This window comes from Acartia tonsa, chromosome 4 (genome assembly GCF_053477335.1).
Source record: "Acartia tonsa isolate MP-2025a chromosome 4, ASM5347733v1, whole genome shotgun sequence".
NCBI classification, from domain to species: domain Eukaryota; kingdom Metazoa; phylum Arthropoda; class Copepoda; order Calanoida; family Acartiidae; genus Acartia; species Acartia tonsa.
The window spans coordinates 31,900,289-31,918,274 of record NC_137263.1 but is presented as its reverse complement, the minus strand read 5'-3'; the positions used below and the strand labels follow the sequence as shown (position 1 = coordinate 31,918,274).

The following is a 17,986-nucleotide window of genomic DNA, read 5'->3' as shown; positions in this document are numbered from 1 at the left end:
AAACTTTGCATGGTGATTACTGTAGTAGTTAGGTACGATTTAGAATGCGTAGCAACTCTATAATCATTACCAGAATGTCCGTACGTCCATTTTAAACATGTTGATTTTTTTTACTTTTTTAACAACAAATTTTTATGTGATCTAATTATTCAATTGATCTGATTTTTCGTATACTGATTCCTGGGACAACAAAGTACAATATTATACGCGAAGCAACTCTATAATCAATTCCTAAAAATGTAAGTATGTTTATAAACATTAACCTGTATAAAGCAGTTTTTCAACAAATTTACTTATAATTTAGCTTCGACTCTTATACATTTATATTCTGCTTATTCAGTTCTGACAAAGTACAAGTGATAATGTCAGTTTGTCTTACCGTTTCAGTGCTTCGCTTTTATGGATGTTGTCATCCTTGTTAAAAATAAAAATAATTCAAGGAATATTTTCAATATTTGTTTTTTTTTAGGAATAGTTGAGCTATCATTAAAATAGAAAGAATTTTTTTTAATATCAAATATGAGCTTTACTGTAAAAGTAGAAACATAGCAGTCTCGCCGCAGTGGACGGGATCTCTCCCTACAAATATCCTACCTATTTTATATCAGTCTGATAAAACAAAACAGATGTATACTTATTACTCAATAAATTATATTTTCAAGTATATCTTTATTTTATTCGAAGTGTTGTTTCTTTTTAGCGCATTTTATTTTTAAGAAAAATACTAACAAGCATTTTATCCATCTTTGGGATTAAAAATCGATTAGCAAAATATATATGCAAATCTTGAAGTATTGCTAGTGATAAAAATTAGGCTTATTGCACTGACAGTTAAGGACTAAAAATGTTAAATTTGCATTTGCTACTTGCCTTTTTTTCTTAACCTTTTCCATGAAAGTGAATGCAAACAGATTGAAATCTGATTACACTGCTGAATGTCAAATGAGCTTTTTGTTGGGCTAACCAAGGCTTAAGGAGAAAGGCCAATGCAATTTCTATTAATCCAATTAAGTAGAAAATTTGTTTACATTTTTGTAAGTGTTCCACTCTGTAACTCATTTTGCTAAGGTTATTATAATTCCAAATTTAAATTTCCTGAATAAAAGATGCCTTGGAAATTTTAGAAGAAGTTTGGACAGAACATTTTTTAACAGCTTAAAAACTAACATTTCAAATTGTATTTTTTCCCCTGAGTTACAAATATTTCTGATCCTTTTTTTCTGGGCGAGCAAAAATATTCAAGTCTTGACATTTGTTAACTTGTTTTTTGCTTGAAAATGGCAATATTTGTTGCCTATTGTGTTTAGAAGTAAACTATTTGTGACTTAATTTTTTTACCTGAGGATTTCACCTACAGGAATAAAATTAAGAAAGAGCAGCTTTTTAGTAGCGAAGTTACTCTATAATTCGAAATGTCCGACCGTCAGAGACAGAAAGGGGGAAACGCGATTTTCTCTGTTACTTTAAAAGATAGACACCTGAAATTTTCAGGGATTAAATATGTTACTATTCTTCATATTTTCACCAAGTTTCACTAAGATTCGTCAATAAAATGGGGTGCTAGATCGATTCCAACATTTTTAAGTTTTCGTGATTTTCTCAACTCTTATTCAAGATAGACGGCTGAAATTTTCAGAAATTGAATACTTTAATATTCTGCAAGTTTCATTAAGATTTGCTTATTGGTTGAGGTGCTAGATCGATTCCTAGATTTTTACGTTGTACATTATACAAGGTTTCGTATTTTTTTTAGTTTCAGGTTTTTTATGAAACTGCTCTTTAGTAACTTTTATACGGATATCTATCCATAATTTTTGAGCTTCGCTACTTATGGATGTTGTCATCCTTGTTTAATATCCAAATACTTGACCGTCCGTTAATAACGGATAGCCTATTTTTGTCTTCTTTTTTTATTTGTCATGCGTCGCCTTTATGAATGTTGTCATCTTGTTAATTGTTGGGTTTTAACAAAATAAAGCATTAAAATAAAGAAAAAAGTAAAGAAATAACCAATTTATTAATATATTGCTAATTCTCAACATCTAACAAATTGTTTCACAAAATTTTCACATTCCAAAGAAAATAATTATAAAGATATGCATTTTTACTTTTATATTATCCACAGCTCCAAGCATTAAATATTGCAACAAATACCTCAAGTTTTTCTAATATGCTGTTCTATGCAAATTTTGGTTTGAAAAAAATAAAAATTAATTTTAAACTATTATTTTTTTGATGTATTTAAAACTGAAGGCAACTTTAAAACTGTAGTCATAAGAAAAAATCACAGCAAAATTTATTACTTTTATTTTAATGATATTATTGAGATTCTTTAAAATAAAATTTATTGGATACAATCTAACTAAGAACTAAAAGTTAGTTTCTGATATGCTAAAATTTTTCAAATAAAATAATCCTTTCACAAAAAACAAGCATTTTTTTATACAATTACTGAAACAGTTTAGACTTTTTAATATAGGTACAACAAATATTATTTATTCACTAACAAAAGTCCACCTATAAAAAATTAGATGGTTTCACCGAATTATCATTATTTGGTATATGTATAATGTATATGGTATAATAATGAATGAATACAACTGAAATATTGTTGTAAAGCACACTTGGTTTCTTATATCATATATATTTATATTCTTATACTGGGTACAAATCTTTCACAATAATCTTTCTCCATGTGTGTAGCTCATATCATATAACATTAAACAATATACATTTTTTTCAATACTGTATATATTAATATTATACAATAGTATGAAAGTATTGGAAGAGACAAATTTTTCTTATCTTCTCAAATTCTTGAAGATTTTTATTTTCTAATAATTTTGTTATGATACGTATAAAGTAAGGTCACTAATTTTTGCATGTTTTTTTCACAATTTTTTGATAAACAAATTAGATATGTAAGATAAAATGATAAATTCTGACATTACAAGTGTAAATTATATTATTAAAATCAATTTATTCTTGCATGGTAGGCATTTCTGTTTGCAGTTACAACCTCAATGGACAACCTGAAATAAAAAAGTTAGTTAGAAATTTTTAAAATTCGATTACAAGATAAGTCGAAAAGAATACACTATATATCAATAATATCCCAAAACCTCCCCTTCCTAATATCTTACAGCTGGGCTACCAAATACAAAACCAAGAATTATAGAGAAGGATTTTTTACAGTATAGCTTCAAAACCAATTGCTATCCGCTAGATTTTAACCGGTACTTATCCATACTGAAAAATCATGTATAGCATCGCATTATTTACAATTATCTAGAAATATTTACGTAAAAGTCATAAAATTAATACCAGTTTTGTTAGCCAGGGCCTGTAGTCCCTTGGGGCGAACAAAACTAGCTTTAATCTTATAACTTTTTAATCTAATATCAGCGGAAATCTGTATATAATACGATGCGATAAATAACTATTTTGTCTCATATTCTCTTTGTTTAATATTTTTAAAATTCCGAAATAAACCTTTTTTCTCAAAAATCTACGCTTAAGTCATGTTGTAAAAAAAACTAAAGTACTTTGGGTAAATAGCATTTATATTTCAATGTCCAAAAAATTTTCTAGCTTTCCTTCTCTGCTAAGAAAATCCGTTTTAAGCAGGGAGGGAGAGGACATTAGACTGTAGATTTTGCCATGTTCTGCCATTCTTTGGCTTCAAAACTTTGGGGTCTAGGTTGTAAAATAGTACACAATTTAAATACATACATATTTTCATTTTTTATTATTATGTTACATTAATTTATTGCCCATGGTCCCATCCCTTTTTATCCCTGGTTTTAAGTGATTTATGGAGTGAAGGGATAGCTCTGGAAATATTTCTGTGAGGAGGTCAAGTACAAAAAGTCCAAATATAATTAAAAAGAAAGTAACACCCGGGGATATAAAGGGATAAGACAATAGCCGATAAATTATTGTACATCCCAGAATTACTCCCTATGTAGACTACAATTAGTGGTTAAAACTTAACTATTTAGACCAACCAATAAAAATTCAGAATAAGAATACGTTATCATAAAACTTTGGGTACTAGTGTCATGAACAGTCACATGTCCCCTTTTCCCTGGAAACACCTAATTAGGTGCAGAAATATCTTACATTTTATTAAACTATTTCACTTTTTTAATTAAGAAAATTGTTTAATGTTAAAAGTTTTATTTTTGTTTACTTTTTATCATGTTGAACTGAAATTCAGATTAATTCTGCCATAAGAAACCAAATGGAAACCATACAAATTTGAAAATTTTCTGCTTCATCGTCAAAATTGCAAAAATGTTGTTAGAAACAACAAAAATTTGTTTGTGTGCTGTTTTCATTTGTAAAAAGATACCACTGTTTTTGGTTTTTATCTATTTCTACTACAATTAAATTATTTTAATTGATAATATTTCTCTTTGACAATATTTGCTAAATGGACCAATGTGGTTAAACACAACTTCCGCACAAACTCTTTTTTTAAGAAGCGATGCAACTCTATAACATGTCTATCTGTCCTTCTGTCTGTTTGGACTTATGAAAAGTTAGAGAGTTGCTGATTTCTTCATTTCAATGTGCAGATAATTCACTTTACCCACCCCCCTCCCCCCACCTCACTACTAACCTTCCATTTTTCTGTTTTCTTTTTTCTCTCTGTTTTTTTTTCGCTACTATTTGACGTGATCGTCCTCGATATTTAGTCAAAAGTAATTATTTCTGCAGATAATTAACAATAACCTCCCCAGTTTACTTCATTACTCCTTTTTTTGCTATTTTGTCTTTCACTTAATAATGAAAATCTTTGCGGTAAATGGAGAACACCTGTGCATTTTATCATTTTATTGTTGCAAATATCATGATACCGAGGGAGGGCAAATAAGGCGTGCTCTACAACTTACTCAATTTCTTATTACTTTTGCATCTACAATAATTATGTTTTATTTTATGAGGGGTGGGGAATGATGATGCACTCTAAGAAATTTTTAACTATTTATGACATTTTTTTCAGTGAATGAGAAGCAATTGCGTTTAAATTCACTTGCAAACCATTCTTCAATCTTCAAATTCTTTAAATTCTTTGGCTACAAAAACAAAAGTCGTAAAAAATACTTCGTTTTATATACATTTTTTTACAGTATAAGAAAAAAAGATTTGATGAAAGTTTGTAATTATAGGGAATAATGGTAATAATTGTAATAAACACTTTTGCTTTGTTGTTTGCTTTAATCATCCCCCTCCCCCTCTCCACCTTCCCGCAAACCCTCCCACCAGGTTAAAACTTTTTATAAAGTTATAAATAACTATTTTTAGTTTTCTAGATGATAAGTAATTGTGTTGTAAAGGGTGTCCTTAAAAAATTTGAAAAGTTATCTTTTAAATAACAGCATTATAAAGTTTATTAGCCATTATAATGCTAAAAGTTTTACTTAAAAAAAAAATGGGAAAAATCATAGAAAATTTCTTAGGCTAGCCTAGAAGTTAAGGTTTCCTTAAGTCTTACATATTTCTTTATATCTATATAATAAGACTGAGGAAACCCTAACACCTGTGCAGGCCTAGCAAATTTTGTAGGATTTGGACCAATTTGGAAGATAATCGATAAATTATTTCTTGGATGTTGAACGAACTGGCCAACTGTACTCTGATAAAGTATAACTCGCAGCTAGCTAAAATAACGACACCGCCTATCCACTCACTTTACCCCATCTCCTCGACTGGATGAACGAACTGACCATTAAATGAGGTTCATATTTGCAAGATTAATTGACGACAAATTTTCCCCTGTTAATTAATCCACGTATATATGTTCTAATGATCAATTTATACAAAATCTATTAAGTTCTTAGAAAAACTAATTTTATTTAAGAAATAATTAAAAATCTGTTTTGTTTAAGATTGTCTGAAATGTTAAATTAAATCATTTGTCAAACTATAATAGGTGTATTCAAATTTAGAATAAATATGTACATAAAAACATGTTTTAACTCACCTATGGGTATAATTTGTATTTCAGTACAAATATAAAAGAGTGTTATGTTCTATGCATGTGTGTACACTGTATTTGAAGTTCTGGGAGCTTTGGATTTGTCGGGTTCTTGTTTTATATTCAGCAGCTGTGCATGATTATTGCTTTGTTATTAACTTCTTTGCTTGATATGATTCTGTCTACTTGTATTCCCCACCATGGCTTAATTGGCTAATTCAAAATAAATTAAATGGCTGGTCTTTGCATTTTCTAATTCTTGTTTATTTGATGGAATTTAAATTTGTTAATTGTCTTTAAAAAAAAGGCTAATTCGATAGATCTGTAGCCGAGATTTGGAATTTTTTGTGCATTTTCTCAGATGACATTCTGATATAATCCATTTAATGTCCAGTTCACTTTTTTTTATTTCTAGGTGAACATTTTCTCGCCCACCAGATTTACATAAAGTATTGAGGTGTTTGGGAGGGGAGGGGATAAAATAGGGGGGGAAGAAATGGAGGATATCACAATAATTTTTGCTGCACATGAAGTAACCGGAAGCATTACACACAAACACACACACACACACACACACAAACAAACTGTGTATTTATTGCTTTCATAAGATTCTTTCTGTAAAATCTTAAGTTGCAACAACAGATACTTATATGGGAGGTCAGTTTGTAAAGGGGTAAGGAGAATTTTTAGAATTGAGTAGGCTTTATTGCAGGGAAGTTTAAGAAAATAGGGAAGTAAAGAGTTGGATACTTACATCAATAAGGAAAAAAGGGGGGAAAGTTTTTAGATAAAATGCACACACACTTAACAACAGAAGCTCATTTTAATGAGTTAACATCTTTTTTGTGTATCTTACTATATACATCTGCGTGTCTGTGTGTTATATGTGTGTAGAAAAGAGTGGATTAACTAAGAATTTTAGGGCATCAGGGGGATTTTTATGGGAAGGGGCAGGAGGGGGGATATGGGGTTTAGAAAGATTTCGCATATCCTAAATACTTTCACTGATGTATGAGATATGTCTACAAATTTAAATAGAATTCCAGTCAGCATTGTGACCCAGGTTAGGAGGATAATTTAAATTCCAGATGTGTTCACTACCTCCGCGCGTTTGACCACTTCTTCTGAGCGCCAAGCCTGCCTACCCGCTGTCGCTTGCTGAGCCAGGCCGCCTGACCGCTGTCGCCTGCTGCACATTTAATTTATCACTCTTTTGACCTATGAGCCATGTCATTTATTTTATTGCATGCACATTTATATCTAGGCCACTTGGAATGTACATCAAAACTGAAAAGCCAATTTACCCAAATGTTCCTTTTAACTTTATTTATTTTTTGCTCCTTAAAAGTTCTTTGTTGCTTTAATATGACTAGATTTGTGTATTGCGAGATCTGTGCACAGATACGGGGGACTTCATACAGGAATTTAACTATCAATTAAGATCAATATAAATTATTGCCATGATGACTGTAGATATATGTGGACTTAAGAATGAATACTGGGCCTGCGGGTTGGTGGTGGTCTGTCTCTGGTTAATGAATAATGACAGGAATAGCTTTACTACTGGAGAAGCAAAGCTTCATGATATAGGGAAATTTTCCACTTGGATTGTCAACAGGAACATGATTGGTGACAACCAGGGCCTCCAGAGAATGTCCTATGCTGCCAAACTCAATGAGACCACTGGAACTGCGCTCAGTCTTTGAGGGAAACATTTTAACACACTTGGGCTTCGGTGCACCCGCCTTGGTAAAGATGGCCTCAATATCAGTAGCTTCAAGGCCGGGAGGTGTGTTGAAAAAGTGAAGAATTTTAGACGGAGGTTGAATTCTGTTCTTTGAGGCCATTTCGGGATTAATGAAACGGTTGTTCTTGTTTCCCATGAAATCCATAAAGGAGGGCGAGGAGTCGTGCAGCTCATATGGCTGCTGAACGTCTGCAAGGAAAGCCTGTTTGGAGAATCCAAGCTGCATCTTGGAGTCAAAGAAGGTGACATTGTTGAGGCTGGACACACATCTCTCAACAGCCAGGTTGTCGCCCATCTGAACCATGGCACAACCCTCTTTGGTTTTCAAAAACTTTATTCTGACAACATTACCGTATAAACAAAACAGGTTAAACAGTCTTGTACAGTTCATTTTATTGCAATTCAACCCGTAAACCATACACACACTACCCTGTGCTTGCTGAACCATGGCCGAATTGGCAGACGCTGCCACGGCGGCAGCGGCTGCGGCAGCCACAGTTGCTGCTGCAGTTGGAGACAGAGCAGAGCTTACGTTCTGTTGCTGGTGAGTTGAAACAGGTATAACAGCTGTTGAAACTGGAGTCAGCTGATTCCCGCCTGGTACATGCTGCGGGCTGGTGGCACCCTGTTGCTGCTGGGTCATAATGCTGGTTGGACTGGGAAGCCTGGGTAGGGCCTGGCTGAACAGTGAACTCAGGTTTATCGGGGTGCCAGCGTGAGGTAATGTAACTGACACTTGTCCAGGGTTGCCGGCAAACAATTGATGGTGGTGGGGGCGTAGTGCAAGAGCAACTGACGGCAAACCTACTGCTGCTGCCAGAGCCAGCTGATCTTGTGGTTGCATCATGGGGTCCTTCAAGAGCACTGGCCGCTGGTTGGTCACAGGAACAAGGTTTTGGTCTGCACCTGGTCCCCCTGGGCACCCGGCACCTCCCAGTCCGGGGCTACCTGCCCCGTTAGTCAGGCCAAGGTTGGGATTAGTGTAATCATAACTTTCACTGTCATTTTTGTAAACATTCAGTTTTGCAGGTTTTGCAAATTCAATCTTAAGTGTACAACAACCACTGTAGATATCACAACCATGTAAATTAGCCTTGGCTCGCTGTGCTGACTCAACACTGTCAAACTCAAGCATGGCCTGAATACCGTTCTTTCTAAATATCACAATGCGCAGCACCTTGCCGAACGGGTTGGATATGGTGTGCAGAACGTCGCAGGTGATAGGGAAAGCTGGATTAAGAACTGTGTACAAGAGAACGTGATTGGGTGTCTCCTCGACGGCGGACTTCTTGGCCAGTTGGATCTCAACAAACTGCGGGGACAACAGGAACGGATGTCCCGCTAGGGTTTCGTAATTTGTGTTGTAATCTACTCTCGGCCGCTTGGACAAAGGACCTCCCAGGTCCTCCTCGTACAGCGTCATGTCCACGGGCGGAAAGGGCGACAGGTTGAGTGTCATAGGATGCTAGCAACACAAAAAAGCGTGACTCCACTTTGTAAAATTTCTCCTTCTGGAAATAAATGTGTTTTCACTTACATGCGCTGGTCATATGTAACATTAGCTTTGTGGTTATTTACAATCTGTCTCTAGCCCCGCCGCTGATGCAAGTGTGTTATACTTGTTGATGTAGCTAGTGTGGTTGTTGTTGTTGTTGTTAGGCTGCATGCAGGTGTGATGTTGTGTAGTTGTGTGTTCTGGCCCTGCAATATACATATACTTTTAATATATTCAAGTCTATAGTGTAAATTAAATTTTCAATAGAACTAAAATCAAGAAAAAAAACAAAATTAATTAAATTTTTAAAAATTTAATTAATTTTCTATGTAAACTGTATTTAGTTTTAACTTTAAAAATCTGTATTGACTAAAAAAACAAATAAGTAATACTCAACAAAAACAGTTTTCATTTAATTTGCATTTTATACATTAAAGCGTGTTCTAATGTATAGTAATTAAACACTAAAGTTCCCTTTAAGTTCAGTTAGGGTTAAAAACATGGGTATTTTTATTACACGATGTGCTACTGGACAAAATGAAGGTTATTGTAAAAAAAAGTAAAAAAATCATTTCTGGTGTAGAATAATTATCTATTAAAACGAAAACCTGACTGTAATTTGCAGGATACTTTGATAAAATTTTCTCTTCTTGTTTTTGGTTCATTAAAACCTTATCATAGAGTTTTCGAATTAAAATCAGAGAAAGCTAAAAATGTTACTTTTATGTATTTTTCATCTACTGCTTTGATGGCATTAAAAACTTGAAATAAAATAAAATTAGGTTTAGGAGTAATACTGTATAAAAGTAAATTTGTAGGAAAAAATCAATAGTATCAAAATGTCTATCTCACTAATTAGATGAGAAAAATTCAGTTTAAGTTTTGTAGAAAAAAATAATATCTTGCAAGAAGGACCAGATAAGATTCGTTGAAACAGACTAAAATTCCAGAACACAGTAATAGTGTCTGACTGATTATGACGTAACAAAAAAAAATAGCCAATGAGAGGCCGTTATTTACCAATGGTAAAATTTATAGTGGCCTCTCATTGGCTAATTTTTTTGTTACGTCATAATCAGTCAGACACTATTACTGTGTTTAAAATTCCACATTAAAAATGACGTAGAACTTATATTTTTTAGTATATCGTCTACTTAAAACTTAGTTGGTCCAGTAGCATAGTGTGATTATCTGAGATGTTTGTTTTACTGTGTTTTTGTTAAGTTAATTAAGAACAAAGACATTGAGTTGAAAGTATAAAAAAATAAGTTTGTAAAATACATTAAACTACATACATGTTTTATACCTTTTTTTAGGTAAAATCCCTCTTATTGAAAAGTGGGGCACATATCATCTTCCCCTGCCTTTATTTAAATATTTAGATTAACTTGTTTTCAGACCTTACCAGAAGATATGACCCTGTGAGTTCTGCCCAAGTATATTGAACCCAAGAAACAACAAATTTTAAAAGGGGTTACAAGTGTTCTTCTGGCAATTTGAGGGATATTACCTATTTATATATAAATATTTCTACCTACAAGCAAATGTCAAAACTAAAATGTATATTCATTAACATGATTTTGGTATTTTCTTTAACCATGCAAATTTTGTAAAATAAGAATAAATTTAATAAACTAAACTGACCAAGCTTACTTTGCTTCATTCACTTCATTAAGAGATGCGATAGATAAGGAGTATTTTTTACTTGAAATATATTTCGGAATGATGAAGTAGACTTTTTCCTTTTAAATTGGGTTGAGAAAGATTTCTAACTGAATAGTTTTTTTTTGTATGTAAATATTATGCTTTTATTATTATCAACAAAGATTTAACATTTCAAAAAAAAAACATGGAAATTTTTTTTAGATTATGTATCCCTCCCTGTAATATGGTATTAACAAGGAGAGAGGGTACATTGTACTATAATTAATATAGTACCCAAGGTTTTATAACCTAATTATCTTATTCGTTGCCTCAAAACTTTGGGTACTTTTATAGAATTGTGATTGGCTGGTTCCAGACTGGTAGAATTCAAACTTTTTATTCAATAATTTTAATATACAGAATGGGTAATTTTATTAATCATCATTGGGGATGAACATCAATATCTCGTCCATTGTCTTATCCTTGAAGGTCCTGGGTATTAGAGCCAAGAAGGATTTTCATTAAACATTTGTTTTGTATGTATGTATGTATGGTGGTATATTCCATGGCAAACTTTGTAGCCATGTGTTGACATACAATTTGGTTCATTTATGTCAAATAAAGTAACATGATGTCTATCTATGTGTATGTGAACCGTTCGATAGGAAGTTTTCCAATGGTCTAGGAAAGGTTTTAGGCTATTGGAACGTTGGTGTTAGGGTGTGGGGGGTATGAAGAAAGTTCGACAAAAAGCACGAGAAAAAATAACTAAAAATAAATATGAAAAATGTAAGGGGTGCAGCCTCTAATTATAAAATTGTTGATATAATACTCGCCCCAAAGTTAGCCGGGTATGTATCAGTATTATGCATGTATAGAGGATTCCTTACACTATGATAATTACATATCGACATATTGGTCCCACAGATGGATGGATAGCTGCTGTCAAACTCAGGGATCTTAAGGGATATGTTAATGGATGGAAATTTTTTTTATAAACCTATATTCACAATGAATAGTTTTACCCTTATGTAAATTAAAATCACCGGTTGAAAAGTTTAGACATTATTTTTGTAATACAACAAATCAAATATCATTAGTGACAAGTATAATTTACGGTCAAATGTCCCTTCCCTCCCTGGGTCAGACTCAATACTTCCTTATATCATTTGGGTCAATTTATATTTTTTATATTAAAGAGGTAATATGTACTCGTTTCTGTATTTTCTTTCAGAATTTGAAAAACGCTTTGCTGGTTCATTTTGGTCAGGTTTTAATCTATTTCTGGTCCTACGACAAACGCAGGAGTCCCAAACGCAGGAGTGGACACTTAACCTAACTTAACCTATTTTAGACCTTCTTTTAGTTTTTCTTAATGCCTAACCCCTCCAAGGGGCTTATTTAACCTAACATAATCTGTATAGAAATATTTAATTAAATTAATATTTTAACACTCCTGCGTTTGTCCTGGAACCCTATTTCTAAGAAGCTGTGGTGAACACTCCCAAAAGCTATTGAATTCTTATTTCTAAACTTAAACTTTATTTGATGAACATTACGCTTTTAAGTAAAGCTAAAGCTTATTTTCTATAAACTTAATCTAAATGCTTAGTTGAAATATTTTATCAAGTACTGTCAGTGCGTATACGCTTACATAATTACAAATATCAACACTTTTATTTTACTCGACATTCTTTTCTTTTTCAATAATAAAAATCGTATTTATAAATGGATTTTTTCCTAGTTCTTGAAGCTTTGGAATTTGGAAAGTAGGGCTTTATATAATTATGACACCTTCTTTACTCAAGAATGTCCAATATAACCCTTCTGATAGAATCATCTGATAAAGTTCCAACCTAACTATTTTTTATCTGCTACGCTACTTGTTATGTTTTCAACCTTGTTAATTTTAACAAGTTATTTTTGGAACATTTTCAAGGCATTTTAGACTCTATCACGGAGCGAAAATGTAAAGCAATTCTTTGTGGAGACTTTAATTTAGATTTGTTTGCTTACAATGTACATAATTATACAGCTGATTTTGTCAGCATGCTTTTTAGCGCTGGCTTCCTGCAGCTGATCTCTAACCCTACAAGAGTCTCAGCCCATAACAATACAGCTACGCTTATTGACCACATCTGGACAAATGATATTAAGGATCAAATGGTTTCTGGAGTAATAACTACTTATTTGAGCGACCATTTCTCAACTTTTCATTTTATTAGCACTAATAAACATAAGACAAACCCAAAAGTAATTTCCACTAGAGATTTTTCTGACGTTAATATTGAAAGCTTTAAAGATGACTTAAGTAATTTGTCTTTTAATGAAGTCTATGCCAAAAATAACCCCACAGAAAGCTATGCTATCTTCCAAAATTTATTTCAAGCTTCTTTTGAGAGAAATATTCCTGTTAAGGAAATTCGATTTAATAAAAACTACCACATGATCCAAAATTGGATGACCAAAGGCATATTAAGGTCTAGGAATAAGAAATTTGAATTACAATCTAGATTAGCAAAAGTTCCAACAACTGAAAATAAGGAATTGTATACTAAATATAAAAACGTGTATAACAAAGTTCTGAAAACTGCAAAAAAGTTATATTATAGTAATCTACTTGTCTCCAACCAAAACAATCTTAAAAAGAGTTGGCAAATTATTAAAGATGTCGCTGGTTTGAATTCAAAAAGAAAATTTTCAACTAATAAGATTATTGTTGATGGTAATGAGATCATTGGTGATAAGAACATAGGAGAGGCATTTAATAGGCATTTTTCTAGCATTGCTTTTAACATTCGACAGGCTATACCCCCTACTGAGAGATCCCCTAACTCTTATCTTGAAGAATCTGGCAACCTATTTAACATTCCCCCAATCACACCTGCAATTATAACTGAAATTGTTAATAATTTTGACCTAAAAAAATCCTGTGACTACCTTGGAATATCATCTTTTTTATTGAAAAAAGTCGTTTCACAAATTCTAGATCCTTTATGTCATATTTTCAATAAATCAATTGAACTTGGCTCTGTACCTGAACAATTCAAAATGGCTAAAGTAACAGCTGTCTTCAAAAAAGGCGGAGATCCTTTCAATCTTAATGATTACAGGCCAATTTCTCTACTTCTTATTTTTTCAAAAATTCTAGAAAAGTTCATTGCCATTAATTTGCAAGCTTATCTTTCTGATAATAATCTTATTGATGAACTTCAATTTGGATTCCAGGCAAATAATTCAACATATCATCCTATGATTCATTTACTCAATCATGTAAGTAAAGCTATGAATAATAAGGAGTATACTATTGGAATTTTTTGTGATATTCGCAAAGCATTTGATTGTGTGCCTAAAAATACTCTTCTTATGAAGCTACAGAAATTTGGTATTAATGGTAACTTGCTTAATTGGTTTGAATCATATTTAACAGATAGAAATCAATTTGTTAAATTTGGCCTTTTTGACTCTGATCCATTAGAGATAGATAGTGGAGTGCCTCAAGGTAGCATATTAGGTCCTATTTTGTTTCTTATATTTTTTAATGACTTGCCTAAGTCAACACTTTTAAAAGTCCTACTTTTCTGTGATGACACTACTATATTAGCCTCTGGTAAAAACCTAAATGAGCTTGTTGAATTTGTTAATGCAGAACTCAAAAATATTTCCCAGTGGTTTAGGGCTAATCAAATGTCTTTACATCCCAACAAAACAAAATTCACTATATTTTATCCTACTCCCTCCCTTATTCCATGGAATGAAATCAATCTATATTTTGATGATAATGATCCAAATACCCTTAACCCTAACCCTTTACTTAGACATAGAATTGACTTTGTCAACCATGAAAGTGATATTCCAGCTATAAAATTCTTGGGTATTTATTTGGATCCAGCCTTGAATTTTAAGGTTCATATAAATGAATTAAACAAAAAGCTCTCTAAATCATTATTTTGTCTCCGAAAATGTCAAGGTCTACTTACTGAAAAAGCTCTCAAAGCTCTATATTACTCTATTTTTCATTGTCATTTAGTTTATGGAATCCTTATCTACTCATGTGCATCACCCACAAATCTTACTGGCATAATCACTAAACAAAAAATGGCTGTGAGATGTATTAAGCAAGCAACCTACTATAGCCATTCTAGTCCTTTATTTAAAAATCTCAATATTTTACCCTTTGAATCTCTAGCTCATTACTTCAAACTAAAATTTATGTATGAGTACAAAAATAATTTGTTGCCAAGGTCTTTTAATAATATGTGGCCTAGACGAGGTGAATTAAATGGTAACTTCGTTTTGAGAAACAATAATAATTTAACTATCCCCTTTTCTCGAATTAACTTAGTAGAGAGGCTTCCTATTTGTTCATTTCCAAAGATATGGAACAGTTTTGACGACCGTGATAATATAAAAAATGCCTTAAACCTAAATCAATTTAAGAGTAAGCTAAAAAAATGCCTTCTAGCAAAAATAGACATAACATGTTATAGACTTCTTTGCCGTTCTTGCCACCTAAGAATGTAAAACATTTATTCTGTCTGTTCTACAAGTCTTCACTGATTTACCCCTCATATTAATTATAAATGTTTTTAGTCAATATTACAAACACACATCATGTTACTTTCCCCTCCAATTCCCTTCCTTACAATTCCACATTATAATCCCCATCATATATAATGCGTAAGTTCTTATTTTAAATAATTAAGCTTCATGTTATCTAATATATTTTTTTATCATTTTTTTCTTATCTGCAAAGGCTACTTAATATTACCTCGAGAGAGATTAATTAGTCCTTTGACACGAATTTTGAATGTGAATACTATTATCTTTATTATTAAACTATAAGTAATCATGATCAATTTTATTGTTTGTTTGTGATTATACCATGTAATGTATATATATTTTTTTGTATGTGTCATAAAATAAATATTTCATTTCATTTCATTTCATTTCAACAACTCAGCATTTGTAAACATTTTCTTTTAGTTCTTATAAAAAACTAATTGCTAATGAGAATCCAGAAACTAATTCAGTTTAGTTAATTATGTATTAGTTAGTCTGGTGTGGCTATTCTATATCACAAATTTTTAATTAAATGTTAATTTATTTTAGATTGAATGTTTATATATTTATATATATATATACATACATATAAAGGCAATTTAGTTTATAAATCAATTATTTTTTATTCGAAAGAATTAGTAATATTTTATATATTAAATAATGCAAATAAAATATTTTATTCATACCGTTATGAGACAATAAATGTGTACTATAAAGTAGATTAAGAAAATAAATTAAATAAAATCTTTATAATGACCAAGCAGTGACATAAAATTGACTTATCCGCAGCTTATAAAATTAAGTATTATTAATGCTTTATATCTAAGTATTGCAGCTACCTTATAACTAGACTATTTAATTATTTATAGAAGGACAAGACTAATTAATTAATTTTACTGTTTGAACCTAATAAATTTTAGAAATTGTTTTAAAATGAAAGACTTTTCCCAGCTTGCAATTACTTGGCTACCTGGGGATATAATTGCCCTTGTTTATAATAAGCATGGAGACAAACAATGAATCTGAAGTTGTCAGTTCAAAAGAAAGGAAGATGACAAATGAGAGTTGCTATTTGTCATCGGTGAAAGCCAATTTCAGGGATTATTTCCAGGAAGGGTTTTAATACATTTAAATGCAGCGTGCAAAATTTCACCGTTGCCAACTTAAAATATTTTATCAATACAACTTACATAACATTTTAATTTTTAAAAAAATGCTTAAGAGTAATTTTAAATAAATAACGTTTAAAAGTAAAAAGAAAAAGCTCTTAAAATTTAAATTAGCGAACAAGATTTTAACCTTTTCTAATTTAAAAATAAATTTATATATATGAAGTATTTTCTCAAATTAGACATGAGTCAATTAACTTTAAGATTATCAATTTAGTGAATTATCAAAATAACAAGGCTTTGCTATATAAAAGTGCTTTATGAGGAAGCTTTGACAGGCTTTAGATGGTTTTAAGCTATTTTATTTGAAATGCTGCATCCTGTATGTTTATAAAATAATGTTTATATAAACTGTAATTTTAAATACAAAAATGAAGAGATGTGCATCTGATTTGTATGAAACTCGTCAACCTTGAAAATAAGGAAGTGCATAAAATGGACAGAGAAAGCAAACAAACAACAAGGACTAATATTTAAAAATAGCGCAGCTAGTTTTAAGAAAATTAAACATTTGTGGGTGAGATGTAAAGATCCTCATTTCTACTAAGACAAGCGCATAAAAACGGCTAAATTCACAAAATGTTTTAAATTACTTGTCATAGCAGTTTTTGTAATAAACTTTAAACACTGATTTAAAACGATGACAGTCTTTTGTTAATGGACAAATTAACGTACAATCCTATTTATATTATAGAGTAGGTGCACAACAAAAAATATTGGGAAATAATTGCAAATCTGACAACAATCTTTCATGCCATTAAAATAGAGTTTTACTAATTTTAACAACCTGAATTCTTTACAATAAGCTTTAGTAGTGGAACAACTATATCACAATAAGTTGTCCGTAATGTGAAGATATTTTAGAATGCAATGTTATATACATATACTAGCGGCTTCGCCCCTAGCCTTTAGTGACTTTGCCCCAAAAGGTAATTAAAAAAATGTAGTACATGTGGTGGATCCGCATCTTCATCATATGCATTATCCAAAAAAAAATGGGATCTTCATCTTAATCATATACATTATAAAAAAATAAAAAAAATAAGGGGGAATTTTTTTTATTTTTCGGGGGGTTGGGGGTGTCACATGCCCCAAGAAAATAGCCCAAAACCACCACAGGACCAGTAGGTATATTCCCTGAAAAGTGTAATCCGATCGGTTCAGTGGTTACCGAGATCTTAAGGGACAGACGGACAGACATCAAGCTACTTTGTATTATAGATAATTAACTTAAGGCCACATCAATGCTTTTTTGCTTTCTCTCTTAAAAATAAAATAGTTATTTATCGCGTCGTTTTATAGAATCAGATAGTAAAATGAAAAAAAAAATCAAGATTAATTCCTGTTTTGTTAGACCCAAAGGGCTGAAGCCTCGTGTTAGAGAA

General features: G+C 31.7%; 1 protein-coding gene across 1 annotated transcript in view; it reads right to left on the bottom strand.

The window, feature by feature from the left end:
• Window positions 1-1,998: 1,998 nt before the first annotated feature.
• The window catches only part of LOC145316810 (heterogeneous nuclear ribonucleoprotein L-like), a 41,465-nt gene continuing 25,477 nt past the window's right edge, over window positions 1,999-17,986 (bottom strand). Inside the window, exons 2-3 of the mRNA XM_080157549.1 lie at window positions 5,990-9,431; window positions 1,999-3,032 (exon numbers count right to left, since the gene is read on the bottom strand). Of these exons, the coding sequence (XP_080013675.1) occupies window positions 7,516-9,189 (1,674 nt within the window). The 5' untranslated portion in view covers window positions 9,190-9,431 and the 3' untranslated portion in view covers window positions 1,999-3,032; window positions 5,990-7,515. The remainder of the gene's footprint in view (window positions 3,033-5,989; window positions 9,432-17,986) is intronic.